This window comes from Atractosteus spatula, chromosome 19 (genome assembly GCF_055471065.1).
Source record: "Atractosteus spatula isolate fAtrSpa1 chromosome 19, fAtrSpa1.hap1, whole genome shotgun sequence".
In the NCBI taxonomy this organism is placed as follows: Eukaryota; Metazoa; Chordata; class Actinopteri; order Semionotiformes; family Lepisosteidae; genus Atractosteus; species Atractosteus spatula.
In genome coordinates, this window is record NC_142724.1 from 12,617,822 (window position 1) to 12,644,345 (window position 26,524).

General features: G+C 40.1%; 1 protein-coding gene across 1 annotated transcript in view; it reads right to left on the minus strand.

The window, feature by feature from the left end:
• Positions 1-13,845: 13,845 nt before the first annotated feature.
• The window catches only part of jph2 (junctophilin 2), a 44,881-nt gene continuing 32,202 nt past the window's right edge, over positions 13,846-26,524 (minus strand). The window contains exons 4-6 of the mRNA XM_088937556.1: positions 24,748-25,745; positions 19,301-19,396; positions 13,846-17,202 (exon numbers count right to left, since the gene is read on the minus strand). Coding sequence (XP_088793682.1) covers positions 19,316-19,396; positions 24,748-25,745 — 1,079 coding nt within the window. The 3' untranslated portion in view covers positions 13,846-17,202; positions 19,301-19,315. The remainder of the gene's footprint in view (positions 17,203-19,300; positions 19,397-24,747; positions 25,746-26,524) is intronic.

A 26,524-nucleotide genomic window follows, 5' to 3' on the forward strand; every position in this document is an offset into this window, starting at 1 on the left:
AGAAAGCAAGCATGAGGATTTACATTTTAAGAATTACATGAGAAAAACCTAGCCTCATGTACTATAGGCAAATTACGTGGTACACAACCCTAAGGAACTCAACATTGTAAGAAAAGCTACTGTATAACAACTGAGCTGGAAAACTTCACTCCATTTACAGTAAGTGTATATTTACCCATGTGGCATTTGAGATATTTAAAACTATTTTTTTTTCTTTTTCAAGACACTGCAAATGTTTAGTGATTTCAAAGCACTCTTTTTTCAAAGAGAAATTGTTGTAATGCTCTAATCATTTGAGTTTACCAAATCCCAGCTGAATCCGTTGGTACAGTATGAGACTAAGTCCTGAATTTTGGATGGTGTTAATGAGTTTATTTTAAGCCTTCCAGCAGGCATCGTGCTGTCCAAATACCTCTGGGAGAAGTGTTTCAGCTCATTGTGAAAGGAATGTGTAGAGCAGATTACCGTAGAATCAGAATATCGCTGCCCTTTCTGTACCACAGCTTGCTTTTCAGAAACTGCCGTCTGAAGTCCTGGGCAGTGACAGCTATTTTGAAAGTCTGTATCTGCTCTTGCAGTCAGGAAGGAATGCTAAAAGAACTTTTTTTTATCTAATGTATGACAGAAATAGCAACCAGAATGTTAGCTCTGTTGTGACTCAGGTTTGACAAAAGATTCTGCTAGATGCAACCTTCCCAGTTCAAAAATGTCAGGACCCAGCAAAGAACTTTAAAGCATCATGCAGATTAAGATTAAACTATAACAGAAATAAAGACAGAAAGGACTACTCCATTCCAGAAAAGGCTCTGGCTGTGAGCCTTTGAGCCACTTGTGAATTGCTTTTGAACGTGTACACATACAGTGGGTGTCAAACCAACTTGGAGAAAAACAAGTTTTGGAATCGTAAACTACTTTTGTAACTGACTGTTGGCCTTCAAAGTGTCTTTTAAAATGAGTTAAACTTGTAATCGTAAAGGAGACAATCTGCAAAATAAGGATTATAGAAAAGGCCAATTACAGTCAAGTTTATCACAAGTCTTTTCCTTTCATTTTTCCCAGTTTTGGCTACAATTTATTCTTTCAGCTAACTTTGTAGTATTTTGTACCCAAAGGGCTCCTGTGTCCTATTACTCTTTTGCTCCAGCAACAAAAATTTATAAGGAAAAGCTTCCACATTTTCATATTTTTTCATATTTTCAAATACAGGTGCAGAAGTACATTAAAGACGGTGTGTTTAGTGAAGGGATTAATATGGAAACAACAGTACCAGTAAAATAAAATGCTCTGTCAAAATAAATTAAATTAAACTGAGGGCGTCTATTATTACCACAAGATAGACTCAGTTAGGCTCTCCACTCAGAGGCCTATCTCCACAATTAAATGAGAAAATAAAAACATTTTAATGGTTTTAGTCTAACCACAGTGTGTTCCCTGTCTGTACAACTTCCATTACCATTATAAAACCTCATTTCCTAATTATGCCTAATATTGGTATCCATGTTTTCTAAGAGAGATTCATTCCAAAGTGAAACTTTCAGATATTATTCTTTTCCTTTCAGAGTTAAGCTCGTAGTATTTAAAGACTTAGTTATAGAAACAATTTTTCGTGGATCAGATAATGCATCTGTGGAACTCCTAAACGATATTAGAGGAATGAAAAATACCCACAAAGTCATATGGAAATGTGATTAGGGATTCCTACTGAATGTAAATGAAAGCACCATGCCCCATCGGTGAAATATACATTTCTCAAGCATAACAAAAGAAACACTGTACCTTAAAACTGCTAGAGGAGAATTTTAAAGAGGACAAAGGTTTAAAATGGTCTGCAAGTAATTTTATTCTTGTGACCTTGATGTAAAATCTTATTAAAATTTCCTATATAAAAGAGGATATACACAATGGCCCAGATGGTCAAAATCTGGCAAAAGGCTTACTGTACAAACGAGTAAAAACGGTTTGGAGTAAATTTCTTTACTCTTTGCTTTTTTTTAATTAAAAATGTATTCTATATTTAATCATACCTTTCTTTTATGACCGTTTTTTTTTCTGCACACCTGCAGGTCCTGACAGATTTTTAAAAAATGTTTCACTTTCATTTCAAACTGTGATGTGCTTACTTAGCAAGAGTAAAGTCATTACCAGCTTTGGAAAATCAGGTCCAATATGAAAGCAAGCAAATTAACATTTATTCACAATGCAGAAACTTCCAGACACATATCTTGACTTTTTTTTCCAAGCAGCATAACCTAACAAAGTGACAAAGGTAAAAGACGAAAGAATGTGCAGTTTCTGTTAGAGCTTAGTCTCTGTGGAAACCTTATCTAAACATTATCTTTTGATATGATTATCTTGACCTTGCTTTCTGTGATCACAATATTGACATTGCGCCAATAATAATAATACTGTTTCTAAATCTGTTTCGAGATGCTTCAGATCTTTTGGCTACAATTAGTTGATTTTTCAACATAGAGTTGATCCATTTTCCACAAGAAAGCTCAGAACATAGATCAGAGAGCCACCTGTGTGATGGTCCCATTGAACTGTACTGTATGTCTTAGGCTATGTGACAGCATCTTAATAAGCAAATTGTCTTCATTTTAAACATCAGTTAAATTATTGTTTTTTTGTTGTCCGTTGTTGTCCAGTTTTTTAGATATTATTTCCCCTTTTGTGTACATATGCAATTTGTTTTGTATGCTGTGTGTGCTGCTCACTGGGAGACTATTGTCAATTCATATGTCAAATTCCACGTAGTAAATTGTTTTAACACGTTATACATTACACCCGCTTTCATCTGTTCAAGTATCGCAGTTTTTCAAATAACATCATTTTCCAAGCCCATGAACCTGAAAAACAAACCTGTAAGACCATTGAGTAAGTGAGTAAGATGTTTCAATATTAATTATTACCTTAAAATCTGGTTCTTTACATTTTCGATTCCATGAAACACCCTTGACTGGCACTGTCCAGGGTGTTGTCCGTGTGTCAGGAAAGCCTGTGAGCGGCCACTTACAGTAACTTCACTGGGACAAAGGATGAAATACTCCCCCTTAAGAACATACCACTAATAAATTCAGTTTCCTTGTTTCTTATATTCTCGATTGCTTTGAGAAAGTGGCTGCATGTTTGAATAAAGTTCTCGTACAGCTGGTATCACTGGAAAACAGAAAATCAGAGTACCGGGTACTGTAGAATAAACCAGTAAACCTCTGTTTCCTCCTTTATTACACCAGCAGGCCATTAAGCTGTCTGGGGCCCTCAGTGAACAACACATGTTGCGTGATCCTTCTTGAATTGCAATGACTTCTGCTGCTCCAAACCTGAGCTGAAGTTTACAGTGGTCATCTGGTGCTGCCTGTGGTTAAACTCTTTCACCACCAGTCCACAGGACCAAGGACATCCGGGTTTCTGTAGTGGACTCCCAGTAAAACTCCCTCTGGGTGAGGTGATAGTTGATCATAGGTTAGGCTGTTATCACAGTTGACTTGCTGAGGCAACCAGAATGAGTTATCTTGCTTCATCAGCCTACAGCTACAAGGGACATAGTTCTCTAGTAATGTGTCCATACTTCTCACTCATACAAGATCATGGCAGCATTTCTTGAAACTAAATCATTTTTTTTTTACTCTACAGTGGATTGCTCTGGTCAGTAGCTCGCCAGCTGTTTCATTTGGCAAGCGGCGTTTGTCAATGAGCCAAACACTGTGTAGCAGTGCTGGCAAAATCTCCAGCTTAGTGGAAGGTTTACTTTTGACACCTGAACAATATATACAATACAAATAATTCCAACAGCCAATTTCAAGGACCTTTCTCGATCTCTGAATTGGAAACTTCAGCATTTACCTTAAATTGCCTTATTTATCAAATATAACTGAGAAGCTGTTTTGTCTGATTGAACTGAATACAGTACATATATCTCAAGGGAAAACATGAGTTTAAATCTAATTTAAGCTTTTGGATATGTTTTAGAAAGCTGAAAATGTTTAACAAGCACTCTGCATTTATATCCATTTTGTAACTTAAATCTAACATATACTGTTCCAATATTTAAATCACCGAATATACAGTATATAGGCTTTATTTACAATATTTTTAACATGGTGGCATTTATCTTTAAGCTTTATTGGGTTATAACTCTAGTTTTTTAGGGATTGGACTTACTGAATACCGTATTTGCAGTACTGCACATACTGCATTTGCAGTCTTCATCTGAAAGAATGTTTGTTTTCTGATTTGTTTAATTTAATTCTTTCTTACAGAATTTTGGAAATATCTGCAATATATACTGTGTGTGTGCTAGCCCATCTTACACTACTGTATAAACAATTTCAATGTTAGGAACAGAACTCCAGACCAACCTTTCTCTGGCGTTCCTGGTCAAACATCTTTGTAGCAAGTGCAAAATAAACTTCCAGAACCAGACAGGTTAAAAGATGAACAGCTGTGTGAGAGCCCTGCATGCATTTGAAAACTGATCAAATCTAAATATACTGTGTCATGCCCCAACAGCCACTAGCAAAGATTTAAATATTAAGAACACCATTATGCAGCTTTTCCATCCAGTTCTTAAAGATCTCTTTGTTGGCTGGATTGAAGCAGCTGAACAGCTTTGTCTCCTCTCCTTAGATAATGCTGATCTAAAGTCAGACGGTACGCCTGATTTATACTATAAACTCTAGTACTAAAGTACTCTAAACTTTCAAACAGCATATGAACCAAAAATGGAATTATTGTTTGTTTTACTTTATGCAAAGAAAGAATAAGGCAGTATCTACACTGTAAATAGTGTTCCTCTCAAAAGGAACCTTCAAAAAGCTATCTCGCCAATTAACCACAAAATCACCCCTTGAGATATGATACATCACCATAAAAACAATAGCAATCAGATGTCAGGGTAATATTTCAGCACCCGTCTTCTGTTTGCTGTTGCAAGCCAGAGGCATCTTTTCCCTGGTTATTTTAAAAAGAAGATGCAGATGTTCTCAGACTGGTTTTTAAGACAGATTGTTTTAACTAGCAGTCGCCTCATAGTTTTTAATTTTAAAAGTAAATGATAAATAACTGAGTGTTGTGGGAGAGGGCATTTTAAAAAGCACCAGGACCTGCAATTCATGACCCAGATTGGTCATTATTTATAGATCGGTGGCACTGAATAAACTGACATGCGGTCTCCCAAACCACTCATTACAGCATGTGAAATATTCCATTACAGTGTGGCGGTTAGGATTATGGACTGTGACACATGCTAGAAAAGATTCATCCTTGTGAAAAACTGTAAACCTACAGTATATATGAGGATATAGGCTAATGAAATTCCCAGATAAGGGTCATATTTCTGAAGTATAGCCTACAGCTTTTCCCCAGTAATTTCCTCAATCTAAACCAATCGGCTTCAGTGGGGTGAATGTTATGAGGGAGAAATTCAAAAGATGAGCAGCAGTTTTCAGTTTTTATTGCTTGATGTAAAGCCAGAGTTTTACAGCAAGCAAAATGTATTATTTGAGTGGTTCTTAAAAGCATTAAAATAAGGAGAGAGAACAGGAGCCTAAAAGAAAATTGTCAGAAGCGCTCAAATTAATCAAGAACGCCCTTCGCAGTACGATGACCAAGGAGACACCAACAGAAATGGCAAATTTTAGTACTGAACATTAAATTATTCTGTACAAAAATATTCAGTGAAGATAATTCACTTATATTTTGTATCAGCAAAGAATAATTTCTTTTTTTTTCTAGTTTAGTAGTTTAATGAACACAAAAGCCAGGAATTACAAGCACCTGACTTTGCTTGTCTTTTGTTTAGAATGTGTCCTGCCTATTCTTTGCCTCTTTCTATTTTCATGTTCAAAAATGATTTTTCTTATCATGTCAATCACACATCTAAGGACAGTAGTGAATGGTTTGACCCACAAAAGATCTTCATGGACAGAATGGCATCTTCAGCCTTCTAATCTCTGAAATGGTGCCCTGGTAAAATGTCTGTGGCGTACAGTATCTGCTGGCTTTTCATAGGCCCAGAAGAGAGAGATTCATTGAGTTCATATCAAATATTGCCTTCTGGCAAACTTTCAATGTTAATGTTTCAGAGAGGCAAACAAAACACTTGAATTTTTTATCTTTTTGGCCTTTTTTTTTTTGGGGTTGTTTTTCATGTGAGAGATGTGCCTTCGGAACTTTTACATTTGATTGATAAGGGGTATTAAATGATGGATCCATCTAGCCCATTTGGCAGGTAGTAGGCAATTGATCCAAGAACCTCCTTCAGCCATTTCTCGAAAGACGTCTGAGTAAGAACTTCAACAGCATGGTTAGGTAGCTTGTTCCATACTCCAACATCTTTTTGTGTAAGGATGCCCTTCCTGTTCTTAATTTTATATCCACATCCACACAGTTTCCACTTCTGACCTCTAGTTCAGTGGATGATTCAACTAATGAGATCCACCGGGCTGTCAATGATTTAGAGGACTGTTTTGCCTTACCTCTTAAGCAAAATGCCCTTTTCAGGTGTGTAACAAGTTTCATGTGTAGTGCCATCACAAGCATTTATCCCTGCAGTCTGAGGCCAAGACAAGTATCATTAACATGTTGCTTAGACTGATCTTGAGGATTAGGCTATCAGGGGATAAATGCAATGTACAGTAAGTATTGGGTAGGTAAGTGCCTTTGGGAAAAATTGGAAGATTTTAATAAAATGTTGGAGGAGTTCTGCATTGAATACATTTAAAAACATTTTCTTCACTGGGTAAAAGAAACCGTTAGTCATGTAGTGCAGACATCCTGCAAAGTTGACATGTGTCTGTTCTTCTGGACCAAAACCGAAGACAGAAGCACAGCTAGATCCTCATTGATCAGATATGGAGTCAATTAGTCTATATTTCTGCTACTGATCGAGGCTCTCTCAGGTCCTTTCATCTGCATAAAGGGGCTGTGCTCTGACCTGACAAAAAAATCCACTTGCTTGCTCCAGTGGAGGAGCAGAACACTCTTTGTTGTATTACAGGGAATCCAGTTCAGATTTAAATATAAAGGCTGTTTGGTCCTCTTTGTTTGCAGCTATTCAGAAATGGAGCACAAAAATGTCAAGCTTTTCGCTGAAAGCCTTTTGTACTTGCGACCTGTTCCTTCTGAGGTGGTGATGTGCTGCTTTTCCTCTAGGGGGAGACAGAACACTGAATTTAACCAAGCTGAAGCGCATGAAAAAACATCCAAAAGACTGGAGGTCCCCCTGGTGGCGAGAATCAACCAAAGCACCCCTTGAAACAAAACCACAACGGGTAATCTAAACCCTTTTTATTTCCGTTATTTAAACTCATAAACTACACGAGCCCTGTCTTGAAACAACAGTTTATGTTAAACTTTGTGAAGCACTGACGTGTCTGTGGGCAAATACCACTACTAATGAAATTGTGTTGAGGACGCACTGACACCGTCTGTCTGAACACAAACGCAGTTAATTCACCTGGAATGTGAAGAGTTAATCCGTGGGAGGAATTAGTACTTTGTAAACTGTATTTAGGGCTTTTGGCTTATGGTTGATTTCATTTTTTCAGCACTTTAATTGCAGCTCCCTTTCTTTTTCTAAAATGCTTCCAGTTGCAAAGACACCTCACCTTGCATTGCAGTTGTCAATTCAGCTGTCTCCATTTCTGCAGCTTTTTTTCTGTCTATTCAATGACTCCATATGCTCCAGAGGATTCTCTCTGAGGTTAGAAGGGCTTCCAGCTATCCGTTCCAGATGATCTCTCAGTTACTTTATTGAACGTGCCGCCCATTTAAAGGTTCTCGGTTAAATTGTTCCTGTGCTCTAGAAATTGATTATTTGCTACTACCGATCTATAAAACCTGCTGGACTACAGCTCTTCAGACCGGCTTTGAGAGACCTCTGATATAACGGATTGTATTAAGATCACTCAAAGCACACAGGCTCTGGATTTTAACAATTCTCATTGTGGGAGAAAAAAAATATTCAGTCAAATGCAAACGTTTAAGAGTATGCTCATGATTATAAATAGTTTTGGAAAATAGCAAGACATGAAAAAACGTTTATAGCTGCATAAGTGTTGCTGAACTGCCAGATACGTTGGGTCTGGTCCATTTCTGTTCTGTGTGTCAGTCGTAGACTTGCCTGGACTTAAATCCCCATAAATCTTGAAAACCTTGAATCTGAGCAGCATTTACTTCATATTCATCAACAGTGTAATGCTGACTGCATACAAATATTTATGTGTAGGAAAAGGAGTGTTTAATGGTAACTCCAAGAATAGAGCTACAGTATTTCTAAATACGACACTAGAAGATAAGAACATTGAAGAAAATGTTGTATGTAAATGTTTGTATATCATAAACAAAAACTACCACCCAATTTTTAGGTTTCTGCTAAAAAATTAAACAATTAGGCAAACAAAAGCACAAACTACTGTCTCCTCTATTGTATTTACTGTCTTAACCCGTTTGTTAATTAACAGTTTGTAATCATATAAAGTATACAGTACTAATCCCTTTGTTACAAAATGGTGTTGATGTTTTTGTGGAATGTCATTGACTGGTGACACGTTTGCAAGTACTGTACTGCTAGGAGCTGTGAAATGCTCACTGCTTTCACATGAAAACTCCCCTACAAGCAGCAGGCTGGAAAATGTCTCCTTATGAGAGGCCAGGTGTGTGTGTAACTCCTGCCAGTTATCTGTTAAATGACTAAGCTAACACTAGCAAACTATATTGTATGGCTTCATGATTTCTATTAGGTTGAGAATAATAGGAATGAAATGTATGTTTGAATATTTTCTGAAAACCCTTTTTTCCCCAATACACTACTGCAGATCACTTTCTGTCTTCACTGCCAGAGATTAAAACAGTGACAGCTTGTGGAGAGATTTTAAATGCTTCTGGGTGTATATTGAAGTCAGTGATTTCTCAATGTTTTGTAAAGCAGCTGTGTTAATAGCGTTTTCTCAAAATGCAATTAATATTAAATAGATGAGACTCAATGGCTGATTATATAAAAATTGCAGCCCACAAGGTTATACAAATTACCTAGCCCCGTACTTCAAAAGGCAAATATAAGATGATTCTTGCAGATAGAAATATGCCATGAAGCATTTAATATAAAATTTCAAAATAGCAGGGTAGGTCATTGCAATATTATATACTGTCTGCTAGATATATAACCCTTTTTATTCAAGACATAATTTTGAGATGTGAACCTTTTAATAGTATTTTTCTGAGAACAAAGGAAAAACATAATTGCATCAACGATGTTAATTCGATTTTTTTCTTTTGTACAGAAAAGCTTTGGCTACATTAATACCAGACCTTTCTGATTTCTGTTCAGATATGTCATGAAAAATATCAAGATAGGACTTGGTTTCAGAATGTGTAGCCACACCAGGATTCTGCACAAAATAATCTGGTTAATGCTCTCCTACCCAGCTATAACGGTAAATAGGTTACTGTGTTTGAATTATACATTCTGCGTTAAAAAAAACTGAAAGGCATATTGCAAGCCCTGTTTGTAACTCAGGTCTAAAATGGGGCTTGGCAACGTGTGCTGTGTCATGCAGGGATCTATCAAAGCAGCAGACAGGTGTGGTTTAAAAATACTGCCTTTGTTGCTACCCCCTGTTGCCTTATTACAACAGATCTAAAAACAAGCATGGACTCTTCCTTTATTCCACTCATGCTCATTGCTCACCGTTCTTCAAAGACACAGTGCTTGAGCACTGTTCAAGAACAATGAGCAAATCGACATTGAGCCAGTTTTTATTTTTATTCAGCTGTTTTTTACCCTCAGATCAATATAAATAATCCAATATATGGGTAGATCTGAATAAACATAATATATACATAAAACTGGCGGCACTGTGGCGCAGTGGTTAAGATTTCTGCCTTGCAGCGCTGGGGCCCTGTGTTCAATTCTGGACCCAGCGTGCTACCTGTAATTTGTACTGCCTGTTCTCCCCATGTTTGCATGGTTTTCCTACAGGTGCTCTGTTTTTCTCCCCCTGTCCAAAGACACAGTCGTGGTAAGTTAATTTGGATTCTGGGAAAACTGGCCCTGGTGTGAGTGTGTCTGTCTGTGCGTGCCCTGTGATTGGCTGGCGTCTTGTCCAGGGTGTACCCCGCCTTCTGCCCATTGCTTGCTGGGATAGGCTCCAGCTCCCTCCACAACTCTTGACCAAAGGATGCAGTTGGAAAATGGATGGGTGGATGTATATAAAACGTAATTCTTCCATAAGCAATTTCATTCAATTATTTTTTTTAGTTATTCATTATTTTCATTGTCTTTAAAAGTATTATTTAATATCATTTAAGAAAAGGTTACAAATGAGAAGAAGATCACCATCCCTGTCTGGTCTGTTTCAATGGCAGCAGCTGTTGATCTGGGTTGCCAGCATTGACAGCACTGCTTTTCAGTTCCCATCGCTGGTTCAGAGGAGGAGAGAGCTTAAAGGATGAATGCAGCAAGAGTTTGTTTACTGTGACTGAATTTTGACTTGTTGTCATTGTAAAGCATTGCTCACCCACCAGTCCACCAATCCATCATGAGGAAGCTACTTATTCCTGGCAAGTGTCATGGCAACCAAGAGACTATCCTGAAAGCACAGGACCCAAGACCAGACTGCAGCCAGGATGGGTTATAGGGCAAATACAGACAAGTGCACCAGGACAATAAACTGCAGAGACACCAGCCTGGCTTTGGAAGGTGTGTGAAGAATGGAACACCAGAAGAAAATCCACATGAGCATGGAGAGCGCATACAAACTCCACACAGAAGGAATTTCAAATCAAACCCAGGACCTGAAACTTCTATAGGAGCAGAGCTACTGTAGCTTCCACACCACTGTCACCCACCAAGTACTCTACAAGTATGTAATAAAATCTACTTCCCAGAGAGAGACAATTCCAGTACCACGACTGACCACAAGACTTTTTGTATGCCTGCTGTCGTCCATCGTAAACACACCTCCTCTGAATTTCCACTAATGCCCTGAGGTTTGTTTTTGTACTGAGAATTATTCAACTCAGTCTTACTACAGTGGCAGTACTGCTTTTATATCTGAATCTCCAGTCTTGTTTTGCAGAGCACCAGGAGAAATGTGAAGTGATTATAAGTTCAGAAGTGAGATGTGCGACCAGAACTTACAGTATTGAATTTGCTCTTTCCTGTATCTCAGATTTAGCTTCATGAAACGCCAATTGTCATTACTGACTCGTCCACTGCCTCTGAAGTTTTAGATTTCAGGTCCTTGTCTAATTTCTGACATTCTGAAATGCACTTTCACACAGTACATGAATATCCTAATTTACATGGAACTTTGCAAGGGAGCTGCAGAATAACTTACAATACCATCATCATTACCTCCCGTTGAAGGAGGAAGGAACTTATTATCAGATTTGCCAGTGCCCTCCAGCAATTAAAGGGTTAAGAGTTTGGCTCCAGATGGGGTATTGCAATCTACAGTAGCACTGGTCTGAAATCTGTTCTACTGGACCCAGGTCAGGCTTCCAGTATAGAATATACAGTTGCACCCCACATTCCAGCTACCATCTGAGGTAGAATTCTCAGTACACCATCCTTGCAGCCTAAACAAGGCTCGCACCTGTTCCAACGAAAGGCCCTGATGACACAGGGATACTCATGGGAGCATAGAAGAATGACATTTCTCCAGCAGGCTCATTACTATTAGTCCTATTAGTTGTAGTAGTTTAGGAGGTGGACCAGAACACTAGGGAAACAGGAAAACGGTTGTTTTAAAGCAGATTGGTGTACTGTCATTTTGATTTTTACTAACAATATGTCTCCCTCACTTACAGTAAGTACAGTAAGCTTGGAAGATGCAAAAAAATAATAGGTGGAGAATGTGGTTGAAGTTGATACCATCAGGAAAAGCCTGGCTGAAATCCTTGGACCAATTCAGTAATAACTACCAACTGGGCTTACTGTGTCGAATGGCCTCTTCCTCTTTGTAGCCTTTCTCTTGCTCTTCATAGTCAATACTGATGCTGTTTGGTGACGATTTTCAACTCTGAAGGTGATATCGGCAAGGCGACATCAGTTTCTAGCACATCTCAAAGTACACCAGTCCACCGGTGGAGCAGAACATGGGGTGTGAGTTGAATAGTGCTTGCTTTGAAAACCTGCTTCACAAAATATAAAATTCCATTTTCAAGGGCTTAACAGCATGGGCAAGTGGTAAGAAAATGTCGGTTGTGAGGTGTTGCCAGGACCTCTGCCAAACAGCGACACGTTAAAGGAAAACGATACAAGTAGAGAACTGAGGTTGGATCAGATGAGCTTTTTGATTTGGATAGTAGAACTAACATCTGCGAAAATCTGGTTTTGAGTAATTTTTAACTCCTCTTTTTAGCATTTTAATTCTTATCTGAACCTAGTTACCTAGATTGCTTTAGTATTTAATCAAAACATACAGTATCAAACAATATTCACTATTTGTGTACACAGATCAGAGTGGGGAACATTATTTTCCATACACAGTACAAGTATTTGTTTGCATATTTCTCATCCAGCAGGCATATCACCCTGAAACTCACAACTGGTAACCCACTCAAGCTCAGCAGTGTGAGCCTGGTCAGTACCTGGATGGGAGACCTCATGGGAAAGCTAAGGTTGCTGCTGGAAGAGGCATGTCTGATACAGTAAAACTGGCGAAGATAAAACAATCCCAATGATAGATTATAATGATGAGCTGATTGTGTTGAGGTGTCATGATTTGTCAATGATGATTTTACATTTTAGGTTCGAAATTGATAAATGTAAACACATCCAACCCAATAAATGTGTACTGCTGAGTCGTTCCTTTAACATCAATCAGACATTGTTCTGTTGATATGAAATGGTTCCTCTCTTGATATGTAGCAGGTTAGATCACCTGATCACCTGTGCAATTTCAACTCTCTCGTTAACAGGGTGACCAAGCGCTCATGCAGCCAGCAAAGCCAACTACTGTATATCACGGTCAGTCAAGAGTGATCAATTGATCAAATGAACAACAAAAACATTTTAACAATATTCAAAATGGATTTTTAAAAACATACAGTGCTGTATAGTTTCTTTTTACCTGTAGTATGGTATTGAATATCTATACTGTAGGTATATGCATTATATATAAGAATATATGCACAGACATATACTCTATAGCTTTGCTTTTTACTGTATTTATGAACCTGTCCAATAAACAATGCAGTATTTTTGTTATACTAATAACGATACAAATGGATGAAGTTTCCGAAAAAACATGGGAGAATTGATCTGGCATCCAAACAAATGATAGTTGCGGCAATTGAAAGCAGTCAAGGAGCCAAGATATTCGGAGAAAGTAAAGTTTCCAGTGGCCCAGACAGAAAGTCATTCTGTGCAAACATTTAGTGTCTTCCGGGAGATAGACACGTGTCCTGTTTGTGCTGAGGTGTGGGCGGCGATAGTGGACAGTGGTACAGTATTTGGTTTCTTCTTCTGCTGTTACTGTATGTCCTCTGCAAAATGGCAGAGGTCTCTCTCATGCTGTTCAGCCCCCTCACAGATGGACTTTCTGTATCTGATCTCACAGTGTCCTCTCAGTTGATGGTAATAATGTGCAGTAGCAGTAATATTCCAGGCTCCAAAATTCATACATCTGTATTTCTAACAGACATACAGCACAGTATACAGCATCATCCTGTCAAGTGTGATGAGTTTGAGAAACCTAACACTGCTCTTCTGGAAACTTGTTCTGTTGACCTCTATGCACAGAAGACGCCAAGCAAATTCAATAGCTTAATTACTGCATGTTTTATTTCTTTGAAAAAGAATGCTGGCTTTATTTGAATAAAGAGAGAAAAATTGTAAAAGTTGTAAAATTACAATCTTTATTTGAAACAATTGTATATTTATTAATCATTTAAGGTTTTTTATACATAGTGGCAGTCCTGAAATATTAATTATTTATTCTATCCAAAGAACATCATTTGCCAGTTGCTTTTTGTGTTTGTTTTTTTATTTGATGACATACTGTAATTCCCTAGTTCTTTGGCACATACAGTGACTTCAGTATTTCCTTGAGTGGTTTGCGAATTCAATGCATCTCATAAGACCTGGAGTTAAAAAAAGAACATACGACATATTCTGTCATCTTTCAAGCCTGAGGTAATGTTATACATTCTATAAGGGAAAGGATACTACTAGTTGATAATAATAGATGTCATTCACTTAAACGAAGCCAGGATTTTGGGAGTTTTGTAAAAGAAAGGGTAAAAGCTTTTAGGGGGTATAAAAACACTCTATAAAAGTGCCTGCATGCATACAAAATTTGAGAGGAAAGCCAGCTTGGTTAGTTTTGGTACAGAAAGTCAATAAAGGTTAGAACAATTATTTATGGTTCTTTTAAAAGTTTGCATCTCCACAATAAACAGACCAACAGAAGCTAAAAACTATTAACAAAGCACAGTCTACTATTTTTCCTTAAACCTTTGCATAGCAAACGGTAAAAAAACATGTTTATTTAAATATCATTCTTAAAACACAATGATCAATCTGTTAAAAATGATCATGTGTAGGATCTTTTTTTTCCATTACAGTTTAAAAAGTAAAAGGTGTTTTAACACAGCTCAGTTTTTATTGTGCAATAATACATGTATATATGTTAATTTGGGAAGATCCTGATTAGGCAGCCTTAATTTAAGTACATTAAACCCTTTATGGAAATAGTATTGATATTAACATAAAAAGGGCAGCATGGTGGCCCTGCAGTACTAGAGCCCTGGGTTCAATTCCAGACCTGGGGTGTTATCTGTGTGGAGTTTGCATGTTCTCCCTGTGTTTGCGTGGGTTTCCTCCAGGTACTCCCGTTTCCTTCCACAGTCGAAAGACATACTGGTAGGCTAATTAGCTTCTGGGAAAATTGGCCCTCGTGTGCGTGTGTGCGGTTGTGTGTGTCTGGGTCTGTATGTGCCCTGCCATAGACTGGTGTCTCATCCAAGGTGTGTACTGCTTTGCACCCATTGCTTGTTGGGACAGGCTCCAGCTCCCTTATAACACTGTATTGAATGCACAATCAGAAAATACAGTAGATGGATTAACATAAAAACAGCGATTGCCCAATTCGTTCCTCAATAACTGCCTGTACAGGTCCTATGATTAAAAAAAGAGGACGAGCCATTGTGCTCACAACCAAGATGACTAACGTTCAGAATGCATTAAAAACCTCAAAATGCATACAGCACAAATACTGTATACCTATGCTTAGATAATCCACAACCCTGCAGACTGTCTCAAAAACGAGAAATTTTCAGAGAAGCAATTATGGATTTCTTTCTGGAAAAATGATTAGAAAATATTCAATAATTCCTAATGTACATGGTGTGTGGCACCACTTTCTGTTGGTTATGCTGATATCTGCACTATTCAGTGTATTCTGAAGTGCCCAGGTTCAAAAAGAATAAGTTATGTCTGATGTTTTGTTCCTGCTGTACCTGGATTTCACTCCAAGTGCCCTAGAACACTTTTGAACATTCAGCTCTTTGAATGACCTTTCATTAATAAGGCCAGTTTGAACTCTGTCTCTGTTGTGGTCTTGCAAATTGAGCACAGCTGCTCTGCGTATCTTCAATGTCAAGGGCTCCCAGTAAGGGGTTTTACACATGACTAAAATTTTTACAAAAGCTGACTTGTAGTGTGTTCTCACTTGGACTAGGAAACCATTTTTAAAATATTACATATCAAATGTATATTGAAAAACACCAGTTATAAAAAACCCAGACTTATGCTGTTTGCATTGCTAACATATTACTTTTACATATATCTCACAATCCAACAGCATCTGTATTATTGTTCTTCATGTTAGATTTAAAACTGAGCACTTATATATTATGTTATGTATTGTTTCAGTGAGAGGTTTGTCATTTGACTTCAGCAAAATGGCAATATTCTAGATTCAAACAATCTGTGCATACTATGGATTTTGTATTTTATCCTTCAGTACCATTTTACATACAGTATTTTACTTAAAAGGCTATAGAAAATATTGCTAGCTAATGAACATCACAAACAAGGTCCCAATCTGGGAATATCTGGTTCTCTTCTGCCATGGACATTTTGGTGCCTTTCTTCTTAAAAAAAAAAAATCTGTCCATTTGGAAAACGAAGCCATCCTCGATGGTTCCCATAGTTCCTTGCTTCTGGACAAACATCTGCATCTATTGGCAACTTGCGTCACATTGGTTTTAACCCAAGGAACATGTCTGAATATTGAAAAGCAATCTTAGTGGGGAAAATGAATGGGAGTTATGACTTATCCTCACTCTCTGAATTATCATTCTGTTGGGAAGAAATTAATTCTTACCTTCTTTCCTTCTGTACATCATTTACTAAATAATCCTTTTCTTTCTCCATTCCGCGCCATCTCTACTGAAAGAACACCTGACTTTCAACCTTCTCTGCCAAAGAACTCTGTAGAATTCAAACCAATCAAACCTCTTCACAGCCTCTGAAGTGACAAAACCCCTGAGGAAACTTGTCTCAGATTCCACTCTCAGTGCAGAAGGACCAAATATAAAAAAAACTCTTTCCCATTCTGAAGTTTGAACTTTTTTGTTAAATCATTTAAATATCTATACTGTATTGATAACAAAATCCTTAAAGGTTTTGGATGTATTTTAGTTAAACTGTTAGTTTTAGATGTACATTGGGATTTTTTTTGCTTCATGGAGTAATGCTTTCACCTTCAGTAAAGCCAGTGTTCTCTGAGCAAAGGTTACTCTTACAGTCTTTAAAAATAAATTCTGTTGCAGGACTTATAATTGTGTTTTTTGATTCAGTGAAGCAAAAGGAAGGCTTTCTAGTACAATTGTAGCTACTCATGCATTAAATCCATCTGGTCACATTGGCTGAATGTGGCTCAAAATCTTTGGTTACAATGATTGGTAAGGCAGTCCTTCATATGTAATAACCACAGCAGTTGTCCAAATTCACCTCCTGGCTTTTTTCCTCTCCATTGTTGTTTGAACAAAGGAGCTCAGGGCATACTTTGTATTTTGTGAACTCCACACATGCATAAACAAAATGCCATTCTACAAGCCGCGAGCTTGTAGTCCTGTCCTGTGGCAACATGGCTGCTGGCATCCACAGGTGGTGTTTCTCGTCTGGGACTGAGACCAGAAGGAAGCCATCTTTTCTGAGTACTGCTGCGAGTACTGTCATTCATCCCCCTGCCAGGAAAACAAGAAAAACCCTCATTCGGGATGTGATTTGGCATCGTTCTTGTAGCATAAAATTACAGCCATGGTCCAAGCTCTTAAAACTGTCACATTTCAAATATAGAGAGCTGTTCTACAGAGTATTTACTATACCATTAAGCACCTTCCTTGTTTGTCTCAGTATCAGTTCGTCTAACTTTTGGGACATTTTCAAATCTCATCTTTTCATACAGAACCTGTGATTCGTCTGCACAGTTTGAAAACCTGTTGTTCCTCTTCAGCACTTTGTTGCCTGATATCGGCTACAGACGCCCATTTAGTTTTTACATTGCACGCCTCTTACTCGTCCATTACACCATTATTCATTCTGTAACGTGCCACATTTCTTTTTTTTTAATAGGTAATATACATCTTCAATTACTGTATCTCTCATTGCATTGTTATCGTGTACAGAATTATAATATTGTATAATGTGTTCAATAATTGGATGTAATGCACTTTAGATTAAGGCTGCTACATTATTTGCTAAATTAATTAAAGCTCGCATGGACCGGATGATATTGAAAAAGTGTTAAAATTGGCCAGTTCTTGATTGTTTTGTGGTAATTTTAATATGTACTAATAAAACATTTAATTGTTTAATCACACATGTGATTAACTTAAGTCAGTAATAGAAAGGGAACACCCATTGTCGAATATACTTGAAGCTTTTTGAAATGTACTGTTTATCGTCATCTTTACTTAACTGTAATTTTTACCTATGATGGAGTCACATATACTGTAACTGAAATCTTTACCTACGATGGAGTCACAGGTCAACATGCTGGTATTTTAGTCATGTTGGGGGGAAAAAAAAACAGACTGTATGATTTTATAAGATTTTCATATTCCGAGACGATAATGACCACCTACAAACTTGCAAACCAAATGTTCAAACTGTGTGTTTTGTATTTGAATTAGTGTAATGTAAGATGACTCCGCAAAAAATAATTATTAATTTCCACAATGAATTATTGCTGCGTGCTTCTGTACGCACAGCCCAGTAATCAACAAATGTGGAGTCATTCTAATAAATCTGCACACTAGTGTGTATAGGATAAATAATCATTAAACATCCCTTGAAGTTTATAAAAGCCTGAAGGAGACATTCCATAATTGAAAGCCATTACTGTAATAGCTGCAAGAGGATTCTAGTGACAGCTCTGACATTTCCCAAGGTAGTCTGTGCTCAGCCGACAGAATTTACATATAAACAACTGTAACTTAGCGACACAGCCATTCTGGGAGAAAGGAAAATGAATGTGCTGAATGCCTGCACTGCCTTAAATGGACCGGCAGGTAGGGTATTGAATGGGACAGAACTTAGTCTGAGCCAAACAATAAACACATAACACCTTTCTTGGAGGGCAAGAAAAAATAATGACAGCTTAATGCGTGTGTAAACCACATGTCTTGGCATGGATCTTAAAACTGGAAAATATCAGAAGGCCTGGTCCAACCTAACCAGATAAAACCTAAGGCAGGAAAATTCATTGTACGTAAGAAAGGAAACGTTTCTTCAACACTACACCAGTAGGATCATTCTCTTTGGAAAAATCAATGCTTCCATTTCTTGCTATTTTGTTTTATCAGTAAGACAATAAAATCCCTGTGAAACGGCTCTTCTGATATTTTTACTGTCTTGCACAAACATGAGATGGAAGGTTGTATGCAAGACAAAGGATATGTCATGATAGGATATTGTTAAAGATAAAAGGATATTGTTGTATTAGACATAAAAGCAGAAAATGCAAGGCAGAAAGGAGCGTTCTGAAGCCTTTCTTGTGAAATGTGCCTCTACACCGCATAAAGCAGTAGTTTATGCAGTGAGTGTGCAACAGATTTGGCTTTTCACCGTACATTTAAATGTAAAGTTATTCCTTGTAGATACACAGGGTACTGAGAAAATCTTTATGGATTCTTGCAGTCACCCTGCAGAACTGCTGTTTTCTGTAAAACAAACCCTGCTGGTTTATCCCTTTGAATTTTGTTGTACACCTGCTAGAAACTGCAAGGCTTCTGCTTACTTGTGCTGTGGAACACTGGGTGTGTGGGAGGAAGGTTGTCTCACCTGAATCTCGGTCTCTCACGATAGAATGTGGACAAAGATGATGGCCAGGCCAATGTTCAGCAGGATTACCATGCAGATCATGATTGTGTTCGGTCCCTTGGGGAAAGAGGAGAAGAGGTACTTAACCTTTAACCTTCAACCTTTCTAACAGTTTTGACATCAATAGAGGATTCTGATTACAGATATAAGTTCACGGTTTGAAAATTCAAGAACTCAAGTTTCACAGTATCTTCCCCTTATTCATTTTCTTCTTATATTTACCAAACCTTATTTGTGCCGGCGTTCAATATTTTGAATGCTAATACCACTACTTATATTCTAACATCACCCATTACACCACTTAATATGGATCAATCTTAACCAAAACTCACTTAGGGCAAAATCACTCTACAACTTCACAATGTGCATTCAACATGACTGCTGTCTTGCTTTTTAGTCTGTCACGGTGTGGTGACAGAGCCCTCTTGTGGTTTAAAAAAGGAAAAATTGGTGATGTGGTAAAAGTGATAGTCTAGTCTGTGGCTGCTTGGCAGTCTGTGAGAGACCGATTGAAGAATAATAATTCCTTACACTTATAGAACACTCCACTCAAAGCCCTTTACAGGTAATGGGGATCCCCTCCTACACCACCAGTGTGCACCCCCACCTGGATGATGCGAAGGCAGCCAGAGTGCACCAGTACACTCACCACACACCAGCTCTCAGTGGGGGAGGAGAAAAGACTAATGAAGCCAGTTTATAGATGGGGATTATTAGGAGGCCATGATTGGTAAAGGCCAGGGGGCAATTTGACCAGGACACTGGGGTAACACCCCTACACATTTTGAGAAACACCCTGGGATTTTTAATGAACACAGGACCTCAGTTTTATGTCTCATCTGAAGGATGCTGCCTTTTTTTACAGTATAGTGTCTCCTGTCACTATACTGGGGCATTAGACCACAGGGTGATCACCCCCTGCTGGCCCTACTAACACCTCTTCCAGCAGCAACCTTAGTTTTTCCCAGAAAGTCTCCCATTCAGGTACTGACCAGGCTCACACCTGCTGAACTTCAGTGGGCTGCCAGTTTTGAGCTGCCGGGTGATATTGCTGCTGGCAATAAGGTGATATGGTTGAAGGCTTGGTGCTCTCTGGAAGTGCTGTCATCCTGTAGAAAAATGCTCTGGTGGGCCTTGCCCAGACTTGAGTAAATGACTGCTGTAAAGACCACCATAATGCGCTGCTTTGATTGCACCTGTGACAGCAGATACTCTTGTCCAGCAGAGGTCATCCCAGGGCTAGCTCGTCTCAGGATACGTAACAGGGACTTCCCTGAGTTTCATGTCAAAGTTTCATACAGGCCATCAGAGCTGGATGCCTGGCATTTATATCCTTTCTCCTCGCAAACATTTAGTACACCTTCTATGAGAATCTCCAAAACACAAAAGCAAATGAGACAGGTATGAAAGTTGGGACCTCTGGCCTGGACCCCTTTACTAAGGGCTAATAGGAAATGGGTAAGGAAGAGTTGAGACTCAATGGAGATGCTTTAGTCCCGGACTTGAAATCCCACTTATCTGCCTGTCCTACCCGCACATCAGAGACTCCACAATGCAACTCCCCTGGCAAGAGAAAGAGACCCTATCTCAGGGAACTATCCTGGCAACCAGATGGCAGATCCCACCTCATGCCACATGCAGATCCAGGTGGCTGAAATGAATGGGTTTCATTAGTAGCAGGAACACATGAAACACAAATTATTACACATTATTACACAAAACCCTTGCTCTGCTGGAGCTTTCAGTTTAATATGCCCATCCTCATATCCAGTAATAAGTATGGAGGAAATAAAAGTTTTCAGGAAGGCAAACCTGTTACAATTAAGCCCATTGTAAAATACTAATGTATCATTTGCCTCTTTCATTTAAGAAGGCCTGACTCTCAGAAATTATCTAAAGTCTTCAGTTCATTGTGTGATGGTATAATTTTAGATTCAAGGATCACTGGTAACGTGCCATTGTGACTGGAAGAAAGCTTTTGTGAGGCAGTTCATCCCTTGCCAAAACTCCCACCATAGCACTCAGACTGATGTTTTTCTTGTTTCTATTAAAAGTCTTTTTAACTGTGAAGGAAAAACTGGCAGCTGGTACAAAGTTAACTGAGTGGAAGACAGGCTGCTATTTTAACGAGGAGTCCTGCTGCTCAGATCAAGTCTTCTGCTTACTGCATTGCAAGGGTGCCTGAGAGAGAACCTTAACAAAATAACTGCACTGCAGAAATGTCGGCAGTTTTTCATTGTGGCAGTGCCGTGTGGCTGTTAATCTACAAGCAGATAACAAAAACGGAAAGTGATGCTTCAATGAAAATAAAATTGAACACGTTGGATTCTGAGATCACAGATGTGTCCTTGTATTACGCTGAGGTTTCTGGGAGAAAGCAATAGATGTAAAACGTTGGAGCTCTGTGTTCCCCCCCCCACCCCCCCACCCTTCACCAACTTAGAACTGCAGCAAATGATTTTTTTATACACCTTTAATCCTTTGAAAGTTTAAAAATTCGACTGTGTTGGAATACACTTTTTTTAGTATGGGATTTCCTCGTACAGATATCGATTTTCATGGCTTTTGGTGTGCTTCCAATTTATTATCCGCAAAACCCCTGACATGGCTTCAGGAACTGAATTTGAAATAACTGTCCTGTGCTTTTTAAATTATTGCTCCACGTGGCGTTTGAAAGAGCAGGATTGTTAACCCCAGTGTCCTGGCTAAATTCCACTCTGGGCTCAACGCATCTTGCTCAAATTCTCCCCTTAATTGAATTGGTGAAGGAATTGCTCACTTCTCTTCCTGATCTACTGTGTAGTGTAGCTATAGATGTGTAATGTGAGATACCCAGGTGACTGTGGCATGTCAGCAGTGGGTGAAGAGGATCACCTCCCCCCAATATGTAATTTTGGAGCTCAGGACCTATCCCAGCAAGCAATGGGTGCAAGACAGGGTATTCCCTGGATGGGATGCCAGTCCCTCACAGGGCGCACACATACCCAGAAGCCAATTAACCCACCAGTATGTCTTTGAGCTGTGGGCGGAAATTGGAGCATCCAGAGCAAACCCACACAAATACTGGAAGAACATACAACTGCCCTGTTAACTGGCTTCTGGGAAATGGCCCTAGTGTGGGTGTGTGTCTACTGTATGTTTGCCCAGAGATATACAGTAGAGGCGTCCCGTCAGGCAGGGTGTATCCTGCCTTGCGCCCCGTGGCTTGCTGGGATAGGCTCGGTCTCCCCTGTGACCCTGAATTGGATGAAGTGGTTAGAAAATTGATGGAGGATGAATGCCAGGTATCTGGGCACATGTTCCCTGCAAAGCAGTAGGGAAACCTTCACTTCAACAAGAAAAAAAAAAACATTTTGGTAGGGTGTGTTAGTGCACCTCCGTAGATGTCCACAGACGTAGAAGGCTCAATCCAATACTCAGGACAACAACATGCTCTCCTGTATTGAACACATGGAACTGGGACCTCCTTACAAATGATCTGGAATGGTCAGCGATAGCCTCGTTCTTCAGTACTGTATGTGGATCCTCATCATAAGAACATGGGAAAGGTAACAAACTAGAGATAACTGTTTGAGTCATCTACCTCATTTGGCTGCAGGCAGCTAACTAATCCCAGAGAATGCAGACAATCCAGTGCTTATCTAGGGCTGCATTCCTCCAATATCTACTGAGCTACTGTCCAAATGAGGGGGGGTGTGATGATTTTGTCTGTCCCTGGACAGAACTTTGCCACCGGACCTCGGAGTCACTTTCCCTTCTTTCCCATCAGTCTACAATTCATATAGAAGCTATTTCCCCTGTGACTGGGAACAGCCCTTCCGATTAATTTGAGTGAAAACAAATTTCAGACAGCAATCCACCAGGTAAATAATTAAGGAAAAGACTTGTAGGGACCAAGCAGTTGTCTTGAAAAACACTAATCTTGCGTAGGAAAGCAGGTTCATAGAAAATCACCTGCCTGCATTCACAGTGATGCCACATGATGTTTGCTCAAACTGACCTCTCCCAACACCACAGTGCCTGCAGATGCAGCGAGCACTCGCTGGCCTTCATTATGGTACCTAATTGCGGAGGAATGATATTCAGTTTTCACCTCTTTGTGGTGAGTGGCATTGTACATGCATACCGAACAGAGGAACCTTCAATTTTAAAAACTATTATGTAAGTACTGGAAACTGTTTTGTAAAAATGTTACCAGATCTATTATTGTGTGTGCATCATACAGTATGTACTGTAAACTATACACGAATTCTACACTACTGTTTCAGAATAGTTCCCACTACAGCACAGTCACCATACTGGGACATTGCTTTAGTAATTATGGTCAAGGGAAGAGCACCACCTACTGGTCAACAACACTTCTTACAGTAGCAACAAGACTTTTCCTAGAGTTCCCCTCCAAGTATCGACCAGTTCTAGCCTTGATTAGCTTCTATGGTTAATGGTAAAATGGTTAATCAAGATTATTAAGTAAAAATTAACCTCAGTTTTAAACTCAGTAAGTGTTATACTTAATGAAGGAGTGAATATTATTTCTGAAATAAGTGTGAAGTAAGCCTAAGTGAGTGTTCTCAGCTTTAAACAAACAGTATGTTGTTTTTTTCCTAAATCCCTTTACGCAGCCAAAATAAGCTCTTCATATCAGGATTTTTTTTTTTACAATATCTGATAGTTCACTAGTTCACGGTGTTACAGGTGGAAATAAGAAAGAAAAGACACTGTTGTTTCAGTCCAAAATTAACTCTGCTTCAGGGGACATGTAGAGACTGTACAAAACACTGAATACACCTGGGAGAAAAAAAAACCTCCCCCGTATTTTTATAACAGCTACTTTCTATTGCCTGATTTTATTTCTTGGTATAGAGACACACAGGACTGATTTCCTGAACAGTTTGTTTGTGCCGCCATGTCTGAAGGAAATGGGAAGGAATCAGGAAGTCGTCTTTCATGATGTAAACATACAAGACAATCACAGAAATGAGATGTGCTTTACTGGATGGTTAGAGAAGTTCAAGTAGCACACAGAAACCAGAGCTCTGTGAGACTAAAGCTTTGTCTACAGAATGGCTTTGAAAGTGCTCGGTATTTGAGGAAACATACTGTTCTGTCACCACTGGCACGCAGAAGACCTTCTTTTTTTTCCCTTTGACGCACAAAGGAATCCTCTGCCTCTGGAGTCTATCCCTGCCCTGTCACTGGGACAGAACGGAGAACACAAGACCCACACACACAAGACGTACGACGTTTTGACTGGTTACTTTAGGTGTACAACTTTACAGGGGCTCCCAGAAATGAGAGGACAGTAATCACCCTGGGTGGGGAAAAAAAGGTTAGTAGAGACTCTGCGTTTAACAGCACATCTCCCATACTGTAAACCTGTTTCTGATTCTCGGTATTCTCAGACAAACCTCTTCATCTGCAGACGTGTCCTTCACCTCAGCACGGGACTTGGTGCCTGCCTTTGGTCTGGCCTCAGCTCTAGACTCTGTCTTGGAGGCTGCCTTGGCAGCAGGCCTGGCCACAGCCTTAGGCTCCACTTTAGTCACTTGCTTAGCCTCCTGCTTCACCACTGAGGCTCTGAGCTCCGGCTTGGCAGGGGGTTTCGGTTCTGGTTTGGCCGGGAGAGAGGGTTCGGCTTTCAAAGCGGGCTTGGGCTCCGTTTTGGGAGGTGCCGCCTTCCGCTCTTCCTTCACCACCGCCCTGGGCTCGGGTTCCTTGTAGGGGCCCAGCGTGGACAGCCGCTGGGGAGGGGGCTCTGGCTGGGTCTCTCTGGGCTTGACCTCTGCCGCAGGCTCAGGGGCGGCAGGTGTGGAAGGCACTTTGGAGACGTGGACAGCTACTTCCTCCTCCTGGGGATAGATGATGGTGGTCCTCACGGGGTAGCTGTGAAAGCTCCGATGCACGTCGGCGGGGCTCAGCTCGGGCGCCTCGATCTTCTGCAGGGGCTTGATCTCCAGCTCGTAGCCGCCGTTCGGGTCGCCCCTGTTGCTCTGCCTGCTGGAGGGGCGGGAGTGGGGGCGGCTGCCAGGGGCCGTCCTCTCGTCCCCCGGCGAGACATGCGCGTTGGACGGGGTGTTTGGCCGGCTGCCTGGGCGACTGCTGCCCCGGCTTCCGCCTCTGCTGCCCTGGTCGCCGTTCCAGCTGCCCGGGCTGAGCCGGTTGGGGTCCTCCCGGCGCGCGCCCTGCTTGGATCGGCGGCCCTCCGGGGGGGTCCCCGACGGGCTGGACGAGGGGGTGCGGGCAGGAGACGATTCTCGCCCCACGCTGTCTTTCTCGTGCAGCTGGGGGCTCTCGGGGGGAGTGGGAGGCGGCTCCTCTGTAGACGGCGCTTCCTGCTCGGCGTTGTCTGCATTCTCGTTGCTCTCGGTGATCTCCTGCAGCATTCGTCTCTTCAGGTACTCTGGGCCTACGACGAAAAGCAAAGCATACTTGAAACTGTGTTTTTTTTTAGCTTTTATATCCGAGGGCAGCCTAATGGCACAGTGGTTAGCGGTCGGTAGCCTCACAGCGCTTGGGTTCAATTCTGGAGCTGGGGTGCTGTCTGTGTGGAGTTTGCATGTTCTCCCTGGGTTTGTGTGGGTTTGCTCCAGGTGCTCTGGTTTCCTCCCACATACAAAGACATACTGATAGGTTAATTGGCTTCTGGGAAAATCGGCCCTGGTATGAGTGTGTGTGTGTTTGTCCAGGGTGTACCCTGCCTCGCGCCTGTTGTTTGCTAGGTTCGGCTCTGGCTATCCCCCGACCCTGAACTGGGAGAAGATGGATGGATATCTGAAAGATATCTATACAGTGCCCACCAAATTTATTCCTACTCCCCCTGAGACGGAAACAAAAAACATCATCTAGAAGAGGGAATTTAGAACATATTTGTCATAAATAATTCACTGAATTCCAGGAAACACAAGAGCTGCATACAGTATATGTATTCATCTCCAACACTAGAGTACTAAGACATTTTGGAACAAAAAAAAACACCTGATTCCCCCAGCCAAGAAGATCAATCTTGGCCAAAAATAGACACTCCATCATGACAATGATCAAGAACATCATACAAATCGAAAAACATGTTGACTCCAAGAAACAAACCTCCAAACCTCAATCCAATCAAACATCTAAATACAAGAAGCTGATTCACCCCTGGCTACCATGGAATTATCTTTTTGTTTTCCTCAACAAAAGACAAAC